The following is a 13,388-nucleotide window of genomic DNA, read 5'->3' on the forward strand; positions in this document are numbered from 1 at the left end:
AAGAGTATGCTCCAGTCAAGAAACCTTCTGTTAGCCGCCGCATCCTTTCGTTGAATTTTCGAGCATTACCCCTGTCGGCCAGCTTGTCAAGCTCTTTAAACTCACGCATTTCTGCGTCTTTCTTTTTCTGTCTGCCAATGCGTCTCTCTTCCCTCTTCAACTCTGTGAGGTAGGCAATATGTTTTTTCTCCGCTGCGACACGGCACTCCTCGTCGTACCAGCTGTTATTTTGCATTTTCCGAAAACCAATGGTTTCGGTTGTACGTAAGGAGTTCCTTTATACCAGGTTGTTGACGAGTGCTCTCAGAAAGCAGGAGTGCAAGCTGAGTAGAAAAGCGTTCGGCTGACTGTTTTGGTTGCAACTTCTCGACGTCGAGCCTTCCTTTTTGACGTATGTTTTTTGCTGCACAGAGGTGGGTGCGAATCTTGGCTGCAACAAGATAGTGGTGGTCGATGTTAGGACCTCAGAGCCCACGCACATCTGTTTTTTTTCGATTCGGAGACAGCTAGGTAGCTTGATGAGTTTTCTTATGCTGGAATCTAGTACTAGATAAAACCATATTTCGGGCCCCGTGGAAGTCGATCAGCCTCGATCCATTTGGCTGTTTCGTCGTGGAGGTTGAATGTGCCGACCGTAGAGCCAAAGATACCTCCTTTGCCCACCCTGGCGTTAAAGTCGCCAAGCTCGATTTTGATATCGTGGCAGGGGCAGCTCTCATTGGTGCGCTCCGAACGCTCATAGAAGGCATCTTTGGTCGCATATTCCTTCTCTTCCGTCGGGGCAAATCGGCAATATGTTGAAGAACTTCGCTTTGATGCGGATTGTGGCTAGACGTTCATCCACCGGCGTGAATGACAGTACTCGGGGACAGAGTTCCTCTCCCATCACGAATCCCACACCGAATTTGCGCTCCTTTTTATGGCCACTACAGTAAATGCCACAAGGACCCACTCGCCTCAGTCCTTGTATTGGCCATCGCATTTCCTGGACGGCGGTGATGTCAACCTCCACTCAACCAGCTGGGCAGCGGTACCTTCCCAATTAATGGACCGGACATTCCCAGTGCATGCCCTCAAATCGAAGTCCTTATTTCGTTTGCCATGGTCATCATCAAAAGGGGGGTTTCTCATCCGAGGCTGTTTACGCTTTTTCAGTGTTTTTTCATAGGGCGGGTCCCAAACCCAGCGCACAACCTTGTGGAGCGTATGTTTCGCCTTCAACCGGATGTTCTTAGGCTACCAAGACGTCACAGAGATATCCAACGTTTGATAACGACGTAAGAGAGACTTATTTGGGTCTTCCTCAATTGATGCGCCAGCGGTATCAATATTCTTGACACTATATGCACTTGTTTTGTCTCATTGGCACGGGAACATTTGATACTGTGCCTGTGGATTCAAATTTTTCCACTAGACGCTTAATTAAGGAACTGGCAGGACGATTATGGACCATAAATTGCACTAGCGCTCTTGAAGTTGAGGCCACTGACTCCGATTTTCGGTGGTAAATTGTGATAATTTCGAATCGTTGGATTGTATAAATTTCCATAATGAAATGGCAAACTTTCTTGAAGAGAAATGTCATAAGAGCGGGAGTTTTTTTTGTTTGCTCGCAGGAATGTGCAAAATCATTAGCTAATGGGTTTGGGTGATCTCGAAGTTTAGATATATATTTCATTCTGCTGTCCTCTACTTCTTTTAACGTGATTGTTCTAAGCATTTTCGATATTAACGTTTGTATTATATCAATATTAGTTTCAGAGGTCGTGCCCCACAGTTGTATGCAATACATCCAAATCGACTTTATGACCGCATTATACATCTAAAAGCACTTTGTTGTCTAGGCTAAGTTTTGAGTATTTATTTAAAAGCCCATTTAAGTTTCTAGTTTTTATCTTCATGCAAGTTATTTTACTAGAGATACGTTTTCTCCACGTGAGCCTTCTATCTAGGTGAACACCAAGATAAGTTACTTCCTTCGCTTGGGATACTAAAATTTTGTTCATTTTTACTGCCGGGCACATTTTTGGTCTTACTGAAAATGTAACATGCTTCATTCACATTAGCTACCATTTTTCGACAGACCTTAAGCACTTCGCTAATATTCATTCTTGATGCTAAAATGTGTAAAAAAGTTGATGTCAATACATTATTCGCTGTTGGAAGATCTACTGTATATCTGATGTTTAGTCTTGGACCTAAAACCCTGCCCTGTGGTCTTTCATCAGATATAAAATCTCTCGCTTTAACCATAAATTGTTTATTTTTTAAATAAGACTCCAATGTTTTATACAATTCTTGAGGTAGAAAGTTTTTAATCTTATATTAAAGGCCTTCATGCCACACCTTATTAAACGCCTAAGGCACATCTAGAAATATAGCTGAACTGTACTCTCTGTGCTCATATGCTTTTCTTATTTCATTAGTAATTCCATTTACTTGCTCTACCGTGCTATGTTTATCACGAAAGCCAAATTGGAATTATATTATTTTCGTGGAGGAAAGGAGACATCTTTGATAGGAACACTTTTTCAAATATTTTAGATATGTATACAGGGTAGAAGACTGATTGGTCTGTATGAAGACGGCTATGTTAAGTCTTTTCCAGGTTTATGTAGTTTCCGAAACTAAGAATTGCATTTAAGAGCAAGGAGAGCACCGCTACCAAAGTCTCCTATAGGCATGTTGAAGTTGACTGGTGGCTTCAGGATTTTTGTGCTTTCCAAAGGGAGTTTCGCTTGCATAAATTTTGACACAGCTCTTTATATTCGTTTCTTCCTCATGTTTTAGCGCTTTTCTAATTTACGTACAGCTGATTTTAATTGAACCTGAGTGGAAGTGAAGCTTTTTTATTTCTCTATTACTAATTTTTCTGGGACCAAGCGGCTTATAGTTTTTTGTTTCTCTTATGCTTTCTTCAATATCTCTTCGAAGTATTTTTTATATTTTAACCAATGCGTTTTAAAGATGTTAGATCCACTTTTGCATCAACGGTGGTTGTTCACGTAGCTTTATTAGTGCAGGAGAATAATCAGAAGATAGATCTGTACATGTATCAGCTTTCATCCGCGATTTATCTAAGAATATTTTTGATTACAGCAAAATCAATTAAATCTGGTATTTTGTTTCGATCACTAGGCCAATATTATATACATATATAGGTCGGGTTACCAAGAGATATTATGTGTTTTGCATTGTAATCACCACCTGCTAGAAATCTATGACCTAGTCTTCCAAAAATCTTTGGATGTTTATAATTTTAAACCGAGGTGGGCAGTAAGTACATATATAGCCGTCAGGTTTAAGTCACCGCAGCGATTTGTTTATAGATATTGTAGCTTGTAACTGCGCTGCAGTATGATATTCTAATGCTTGGTGGTTTAAACGTTTTCTAACCAACACTCCTGTTCCACCATGTGCCTTTCCATTTAGGTGATTTGTAACAAAGAGTCTAAATCCCGGTATAACGAAATTGTTTTATTCGTAAGATGAGTTTCTGATAATAGCGTAATATCTGCGATTTCCGCCACAATTAAATCCTTTTTTTAATAGTACATTTTTTTGTAGGATGTAAATCACCACACTTCATGCAACTTAGGATGCAATATGCTTTCGTGTGTCCATATTCTTGGCAGTATATGCCCTGTACTGAAGCATTTATTTTGTATGGTTCCTCAAGAGAAATTCTGCGATGGAGCATATATTTTAGATTGTTAATCGGATATGTTTAATTTTTCTTAAGTTAGTTAGAATTTGGCATCAACTCTATTTCGAACATTTGTTGTGGGACTTTGTTCCTGTTAAAAATATGTATTACTAATTTAATACTAAAACCACATTCTTCCAGTGCTTCTTTAACATCGTTAGAGTCTACCGAAAATTCTACACCATTTCTGACAACTATCAGGCCTTTTGAGCTCTTCAGTTGGTAAGAGTAGTAATTCTTGTTATTATTTGACAAGTATTTAACAACATTCAAGAAACTTTTTTCAGTAAATGTTTGAATTTTTGCTTCACCATTTTTAACTGACAAACGGTGCTGCCAGATGTGATACTTTTTGTCTGTGTGCCCACAGTACTCCCCCTCAAATAAAGTCTTGCTGGACTTTTCTAAGGTTGAGTTCCACTACCAGATCCTAGTGCGGATGCGGTTCAATTAGGCTGGTTGATGTATGTGGCGAATTCTTTTGCTCGGTGAGAGTACTGTTGTCACGCCCAATTGGTATGGTTAAGTGGTTGTTGAATGTGACGAATTCATTTGGTCGGTGAGAGTACGGCTATGCGGCGTACTGTTGTCACTGGCCAATTGGTATGGCTAAGTGGTTGTTGTGCAGTTTTCGGTTAGGCTTATGACCGCTGTAATAGGTGTATAGGAGCCTACACGTGCGAGACTCAGTTAGGGTCTACAAAGCGACCGATTGGATACGGTACGTTAGCTATACCAAATATCCAATTGGTCAGACGCCATAGTCCTTAATTAAGAGTGAGTGCCTTATCTCCGTAGGTTTCGATTTTGCTACCGCTTACAGCTTGCAGTCGAAAAGGAGTTATTATTTTACGAGAAAGCGGAGTTGCCGAAATATTCTTCCCAGTGTCGACGAGGAATTTCGTACTCGATGTGCGGTCGTAAATGAATAGTTGGCGATGTGTTACCTTTGTTGGTAGTGCGATGCGTAGGGTGTTGAAGCGTAGCGCGGCGGCCGGTTGGCAACCTGCGCGGCGGCTGATTGGCGGTTGAGCGTGGCGTTGTGCACCTTATAGTGTTGCATGTGGCGTGGAGGCGGCGACTGATGCAAGGTGCGTTGAGCCGAATTCACTGTAGGTGAAGCGATACATTGTGGACTCAAATTGATGTCGATCATATGTACCGTTGACACGTGTGACAGTGGTTGTAGCGTCATTTGTGGTTGTGCGTGTTGCATGATGACGGCTTGTGGTGCCTGCGACAATTGATATGTAGTCGGAGGTTGTGGTATTGGTTGATGATGAGGTTAGAAGCTGGGTAGTTCGTACATCAGGATATGGAGGTACTGTTGCTAGCAAAATGATGATGATGATTGCTGCTGCTACAAAGTTTGCGGCAGTGGTGGTGGTGGTGCTTGCTGTTGCTGCTGGCCTATCTGTACTTATGGGCGCTGCTCCAGCGACAGGTCCTGTTGAATAGATAGTGATTAAGATTCAAGTTTGATATAGCTGGTGTTGAAGTGGCGATTGCTGCTACAGCGTCCGTTGTTGCTGTTACTGCGCTGTTGTTGATGTAAGTCGCGTGATAGAAATGAACATATTGTTGTTGCTGTTGCACCTGCGATTACAGTAGCATTTGTACGTGCTAGTTTTGGTGCTGTTATTGCTGTTGTTGATTGTTGTGGCCATGTTGTTGTGCTGTACCAGCCAAATGCGGCGACATATCGGTGGTGGTGGCCATCAAATTGTGCTGATATAAATCGTTGGCACTAATGTAGTAGGTGCTGGTACCAACGCCGTTGGCTGGCGAGAGGCCCGTGAGATTGGCGCTTTACGTCCTTTGAATGTGTTGTCCGCTGGCGTACAGGTGGCGTATGGCGCTGGCCGCTTGCGCCAGTTGCAGTTGTGCGGCCTGGTAAGCGCAACTGGGCGGCAAGGTGATGCAGTGTTGTTGATCTGCTTGCGTGTGTTGTTAAACTGTAGGGGTCACCAATTATGTGGGGGTAATGAAAGACCACATTTAATATTTAAAAGATTATTTATTAAGATAATTCAAAACACTTCTTCACTTGTTGGCGTATGTACAAGAAGTGACGCTTCTTAAAACTGAAAACTAAGCATTTAGTTGAAACTGTAAATTTCCAGAAAGAATATCAAGAGAAAGAAAGAATATAATAACTGACAAACGGTGCTGCCAGATGTGATACTTTTTGTCTGTGTGCCCACACAATCACATTGTGAAAATGTGTGATATCGGGTGGTAACTACGTCCACTCTCCATATAAGGATTGTGGTCAAAACTATTAACTCTTTAATACAACTCTTTAAGCATTTAGCGTTAGGGTACATAAGGCTATTTTTAGATTTTAGATAAAATCACAAATTTGGTGTATAACATTATCCCAGCATTCCCATGTTGTAATGAGAAATTAGACTAAATTTGATCACAATCGCGCCTGTATCACAATTTTTAATCAATCTCAGTCAAGCTTATTTTGTACAAATATTTCCAGAATTTCATGTATTTATTACAAATCTCGAACCACGGGTGCGGTTTACGCGGAATTTGAATGAAAATTTACAAGTAATTTTAATTCTCGTTTGTTCGATGTAAAGTATGAAATTATATTCCTGGAACGACTTGTGTTTATTTTAATTATATTATTTAATTGCTGTAATGTTACTATTTTAGGGGAAAAAAACGTCAAACAAAAGATATATTCATCTAATTCCAATGGTTGTTGAGCAAACGGGCAGAGGCGAGCGAGCTTACGATATTTTCTCAAGGTTATTAAAGGAACGTATAGTATGCGTAATGGGTCCCATACATGATGATCTAAGCTCTTTAGTTGTGGCCCAACTGTTATTTCTACAATCTGAAAATTTTAACAAGCCAATTCATATGTACATTAATTCTCCTGGCGGAGTTGTAACTGCAGGACTGGCAATTTATGATACAATGCAGTATGTAAAACCCCCAATTTCAACATGGTGTGTTGGTCAAGCATGTTCTATGGGTTCTTTACTGTTAACTGCAGGCACTACAGGGATGAGATATTCGCTTCCTAATGCGCGCATAATGATACATCAGCCTTCTGGAGGAGTTCAGGTATGTTTGCTAATATAATTTTTATAATCTTACAACATTTTGCTACATAGTATAATAGTTTTTTTTTCACCTAACTGTTTTTGTATCACATAAAGCTAATCAAGATAGATGTGGAGTTACATATATTAGGGTGGGTCAAAAGAAAACGAATGTACTCTTAAAAGTTGGTTGATAGAGACCTCCAAGTATGATCGCTTAGTTGTAACGGGAAGGTCGTGTACCTAACTGTTTTCTAATTGCTCATAAAAAAGGTCCATCGATTTTTTTTGTAAACCAAACCTTACCGTTAAAATTTTATTAATATTATTATTTTAAAGAAATGGTGGAATCGAGCTATTATAACCACCCATATTATACAATTTTAAATTCCCTCAGTTTACACAATATGACACTCCAAAATACCTGAGAAATAATGTTGTTTTTCTTGTAGGTCTTGTCGAATAGAACGAGAATTAAATTTTGGAACATCCAAACCCAAAATCTCGAATTAAACTTAAAAACCGAGTTTTTCGTACTTTCGAGCACTATTAGCATTATATTTTAATGTCTAAAAAAATTTATTTGTTTTTGCTCAACAAACTTTAATTGTGTTACCGCCACCGTTAAATTTGCGCCAACGCGTTTTTATCTGTGTTCCTATTGACGTTCATGCGAAAAAATAACGTTGTGCACTTCTGTACGTCTACTCCTTTCCAACGGTGTATATAGATGTAGGCGTTTTCACTGGACTTAAAATTCTCTAAATTATAAGCGAACAATTTAGCTGTGTTGAGAAACGTGCGAAGAGTTTTGTGATAGTTTCCTTGCGAATAACAGAAGAGATGACTATATCACGGTTGTACACGAATTCTTAAGAAATGGGTTTCACCATGTCGATAAAAATTCATTTATTGCATTCGCATTTGGACTTTTTTCCACATAATCTGAGCTAGTTCAGTGACAACCAAGGCGAACACTTCAAATAACGCCACGATCGAAAAACGTTGCTTCCACCAACTGGTACTTAATCGAAACCCTTTAAAGCTGGACTGTTCCATCCGGACAACTGTCGCTTGATTCGCCGAAGTATGTCAATGTCCCCATATATCTCGTGCAGCTCATCATTCCATCGACTGCGGAACTCGCCCTTGGTAATGCGTTGATGACAGGAGATACTTTATGGAACTAACGACGAGGTTGTTGAGGCAAATGATATCAATATCATCGGCGTACGCCAGCAGCTGTACACTCTTATAAAAGATTGTACCTTCTCTATTTACCTCTGCGGCTTGTATTATGTCCAGCACTAAATTGAAAAACATGATAGGGAATTCCCTGGTGTAGCACAACTACACCTAAGTTCATACTTAGCGTCATAGAAACAGTTCCTTTTCGTGCTGTCAAAGGCGGCTTTAAAATCGACGAAGAGGTATTGTGTGTCGATCTTCCTTACACGGGTCTTTTTCACGATTTGGCGCATGGTGATATCTTGGTCGATAGTATATTTTCCAGGTCTAAAGCCACACTGATAAGGTGATATTATATGAGGTCTTATCGAGCATAGTGTGTATCAACCATAGATAGATGGGCACACTGCATTATATATTTACTGCATTACGTACAGCAGTAAACAGTAACATTTTACTGATAATGAAATTAAATTTGCATTACCAGTACAGTTTTACTGATTACTGGAAAAATTAGCAGTAAAAATATTTTTTTACTGGTTACTGAAAATAATTTGCAGTAAAAATATTTTTTTACTGCTTACTGAAAATAATTTGCAGTAAAAATAATTTTTTACTGGTTACTGGAAAAATTTGCAGTAAAAATATTTTTTTACAGCTTACTGAAAGAAATTGCAGTAAAAACACTGATAATATCATTTGATTTGCAAAACCAGCAAAATATTTACTGTTTACTGAAAATAGTTACTGGTAGTTAAAAATCAAAAGCCAACCACTAGGCCAATGAATAATTAAAGAAAAGTCGAATATTTTTTTTCATTGAAACATTTATTTCAACTTGTTATCCGCCATTAGCTTTTCTTAAAACAAGCATTTCGAAATTTGCATCGCTGAGTTTTTGCCTTCTAGACCAGTTAACAATACCAGCGAAAGAAAACAACCGTTCTACAGGTGCAGATGACGGTAATGGGGTATTATATTTTAGAAAAACGTTTTTAATAGCCTGATGTTTATTTAAACAACTTGTTGTGGCGTCTCGTTCCACCAGGTATAAAAGCGTTTCCTGAAGATAATTGCCTGAGTCAGTGGAACCACTCTGTATGCTTATATCTATTTAAGTGAATATATGCATAAATCAAATATTTAATTGAAAGTCAAATGCAATAATTTTACCATTACTTTCTTCCCCGAAATCAAGGAAGGGTTTTTGAGTAGTTTGAGGCGGAACACGTGTTGCGTCATCTGTTATCTTTCCATACTTCACCACATAAGTGTTGAACATTGTTTTTACTTCTTCTTCTGTTTGCGTCGTTGCAGTTTCTAAAAGGGCTTTTAAAAATCGCAATTTAATGTCAGGGACAGAAATAGCGGCAATAACAGCGTCCCAAGCGTCAGACTGAATCAGGAAGTACTTTTCAAATCTTTTAAGCAAAGCTATTTGCATTTTTTCGCTTATTTCGAAAAACGAGCGTTTTATTCTCAAAGTCACTATAGTGGGGATAAAGTAACCAAAATACATGGTCTTTTCGCCCTGAAGGAAGTCGATCGCTTCTGCAATAGGCCTCATAAGCTTTGCGTACTCCTCTAAGTACTCAACTTCTTCGCTGAGAATGGTAGGAATTTTTAAACGGTAACACAATTCTGCTAAATTGGTTTTGTGTTGCAGCAACTTCGTAACGGAATCATAAAGAGAGCTCCACCTTGTTATGCATGGAGTTATTAAATTCGCGTTTATAACTTCATTAATTACTTCTGCAGATTTTGGTCTATTGCATTTATTCCAAAGCTGTGTGCATCTACAAAGTTATAGAAAATATGTAAATGTAAAAAGTGTTCAGTTAATAAAATAATTTTTACCTTTGGAAAGATCTTTTGTGAATATCTTTAATGTCCTGACTAGATGAATTAAAAATTTTGTTGAAATCGGTTGAAGCTAAAAGATTTAGAGTGTGGCTCGCACAAGGAAAGTGTTTTGACAGACGTGGAGTTACAGATCGAAATTGGGGACCTAAAGCAATTATCGAGTCATTTGAATCGGAATCAGAGTCAGATCCGTCATCACTGTCACATTCATTTATAGGTCCTAAATCAATGAGAATCAATAATTGAATATATTGATTTGGATTAAATACATATATGCGATATAATTCACGTACTTAATTCAACTCCAAATTCTTTAAATGCCTTAACGAAGTTAGATCCATTGTCAGTAATCGTATAAGCAATTTTTTCCACGGGTAATTTATATTGCTTTTTTATGTCGCATATCATTTTCGTCACACGATCAAAGGAATGCACCTATACTATAATTCTTTAATATTCGTAAAAATCTAAAAGCAGCAAATTTCAATAAAATTAAAAAAGTATTGTGTCGTGTGTTTGTGGCTTACTAAATATGCCTCCAATAATTAGGCGGTGCGAAGTTCGCCGGGTCAGCTAGTAACAAATAAAATAGTGCTATTTTGCATCTTTTTAAACACACCGTCTCCACAATTTTGAAAAATTTCTCACTAAAGAGAATCCTATTGACACCAACCAATTCTTCATTTATCAACGAATCTGGTGTACTTGAACTTTCACTTAAATTGTCATATCTCATAATATTGTGACTTATTTGTGAGTTCCGACCGTTTGAATAACTTGGAATATTTTGTTCGCCAACGAAATCTTGGTCATTACTACAATCATCACTATTGAAATTTAATGTATTCATTTAAATATATTTAATTTTTTATTTTTTGCAATGTAGTACCCTAAATTTTTAAAATCACTAGACTACTCAAACCTATGACCGAATTATTTTAGAATTAACTGTTTTGTTCATTGATTGCGCACATGGACAATAGTAAAATAGTTTTTAGTCAGGCGAACCGACTTATTGATACCCTGTAACAGGTTTGCAAATTATTCATTCTTAATTTGAAGTATAATTCTTATTAAATTAAAATAAACTTTATTTAACAGACGGACGAACGTGGGTAAATCGAATCTGATAAAGCAGCTTATCAGCTAATATAAAACAATTAGCATATAACCTCCACTCCTTTATATTGCATAAATATGTGTAGGGTGCAATAAATATTTATTGGACTATTTTTCTCAATGCTTCTACATATAATTGCATTGCTTGGATTGTACGACTGTTACAGTTATGAGGTGATGATTTTGCAAGGAGGACTTTCTTTTTTGGTGATCTCAATCCGTTCATAATATTATAAATAATTGCATATAATTTTTGTTTGAATCTTTTTGGTTTTGAGTTCTGACTCTTTTGCATTTAATGTTTCATGTGTATTTTTTTCTAAGGAAAAGACGACAGAGCAAGACTAAAAATATTTATTGAGTGCATACATGATTTAAATTCCCTGATGATAGTGCACAAAATTTTCATTACCAGTAACTATTTTCAGTAAACAGTAAATATTTTGCTGGTTATGCAACTCAAATGATATTATCAGTATTTTTACTGCAATTTCTTTCAGTAACCAGTAAAAAATTATTTTTACTGCAAATTTTTCCAGTAACCAGTAATAAAATATTTTTACTGCAAATTATTTTCAGTAACCAGTAAAAAAATATTTTTACTGCTAATTTTTTCAGTAATCAGTAAAACTGTACTGGTAATGAAAATTTAATTTCATTATCAGTAAAAAAAAATTTGACTGCATTTTTACTGGTACTGCAAAGCGCCCATCTATGGTATCAACGAACTGACTGGACTTTATCAATGTGGCTATAGGAAGGAGGCTTATCTCACTTTAGTTGGCGCCGAATGTGGGATCCACCTTTTTGTAGATTCGGCAGAACACACGTAAATTCCAATTGCAAAGAATCTGATGCATGTAGCTAGTCAGTTCTTCGTCGCCGTATTTGAATAGCTCAGCCGGTAATCCATCGGCCCCGTCGGCCAGCTTTTCAAACTTTATTACTACAACTAAACTACAGATGTACATAAGGAGAATGTAGTTCCGTTGTACCCAGCTGCTGATGAGTGCTTTCAGAAAGCAGGAGTGCAACTCGAGTAGAAACTGTGTAACTGTCGATTTTGGTAGCTGTTGGCCGTCATACCTTACCTGTGTTTGTTGACGTCCGTGCTTTGCAGTACAGAGGCGGTCGCGTGTCTTCGATACAACAAAATAGTGGTCGATGCCGTACTCACGTCAAAGATGCATGTCGTCCATCTATCACAACATCATCGATTTAATTTCAAACTTTTCGATCCGGAGGCAACCAAGTAGCTTTATTAATTATTTTGGGTCCCTTCGAAGTCAGTCAGCCCAAACCGATTTGGAGATGTTTCGCCATGGAGGGCGAATTTTGCAACTGTTACACCAGATGGCTTTTTTGCCCACCCTGGCGTTAAAATCGCCAAGCACAATGTTTATATTGTGGCTGGGCTGTTGTCATAAGCGAACTTCAGCCGCTCAGAGAATTCATCTTTGAACAAATCGTTCTTCTCTTCCGTCAGTCGTGGACGCAAATCAGTGTTATGTTGAAAAAATTTGGTCCAATGCGGATTGTGGCCAGACGCTTCTCTACCGGAGTGAATGCCAGGACTCGACGACTGAGTCTATCTCCCACCACGAATCCCACACTGAATTTGCTTACCTTTAAATGGCCGCTGTAGTAAGCGGAACTCCGTGCTTGTCCCGACCATCGCATTTCTTGAACGACGGTGATGTCAGCCTTTACTTTTAAGAGGCCACCAACCAGCTGGCCATCCCCTTTTCCCAGTTTAGGGGTCGGACATTCCATCATTGTCCTTGTTTCATTTTTGTCGTCGTCATCGACAGTGGGGTCTTTCATCCGAGGCTGTTGTTTCTTTGCATTGGTAGTGGTTTCTGCGCAGCGGGTCCCAAACTCAGTGCACAACCTCGCTAGGCGAATAGTATAAAGTTTTTTACACATTTGTATAGCAAACCGCTTGTTCAGACGTCAGAGAATCCTGAAACCGGTGTGTCTCTGCTGAAGCTTTTAGCTGAGACCCCAGGCTCCACACGCATCTTAAACAAGGGTTACTCACATTTCCTACTAAAATTAATTTAAATTCTCTACTAAAATTAAATGCATATGTTTCCCTAAGTTTCAAAAGGAGCGTGTATAAATTTGACAGACCATTAGCTTAAGAATTATATCTGTTGAATAATGCGACGGTTTAGTTTCAAGTATAAAATCGTACTCAGCGCTGATTTTTTTTTTAAGAGATGTGCCGGAGAGAAAGATTCAGTTGTGAGCGGTAGTGGGCCTCAAAAGAATCTGACGCTAAAAAGCGAAGCTCGAATTTTTGGTTAGGTGGGAGCGGAAGGATTTGTCAGGATACATGGCCTTCTGAAACGGTCGGTTTTTGCGGCGTAGGAAATAGCTGCCGATTGGATGGAAGGAAGATTTGTTTCTTCTAGGACCTGTTTGTTTCTAACATACCACGTGAA

At 38.5% G+C, this 13,388-nt stretch overlaps 1 protein-coding gene across 3 annotated transcripts in view; it reads left to right on the forward strand.

Moving 5' to 3' along the window:
* Positions 1 to 13,388, forward strand: part of LOC120781686 (ATP-dependent Clp protease proteolytic subunit) — a 114,781-nt gene that overhangs the window by 60,497 nt on the left and 40,896 nt on the right. For all 3 annotated transcript variants that reach the window (XR_005706133.1, XM_040113903.1, XM_040113904.1), the window contains exon 2: positions 6,377 to 6,793. Coding sequence is in view for 2 of the 3 variants with exons in the window: in XM_040113903.1 (XP_039969837.1) it covers positions 6,377 to 6,793 (417 nt within the window). In the remaining variant the exon portion in view is untranslated. The remainder of the gene's footprint in view (positions 1 to 6,376; positions 6,794 to 13,388) is intronic.

This window comes from Bactrocera tryoni, unplaced genomic scaffold (assembly GCF_016617805.1).
Source record: "Bactrocera tryoni isolate S06 unplaced genomic scaffold, CSIRO_BtryS06_freeze2 scaffold_7, whole genome shotgun sequence".
NCBI lineage: Eukaryota > Metazoa > Arthropoda > Insecta > Diptera > Tephritidae > Bactrocera > Bactrocera tryoni.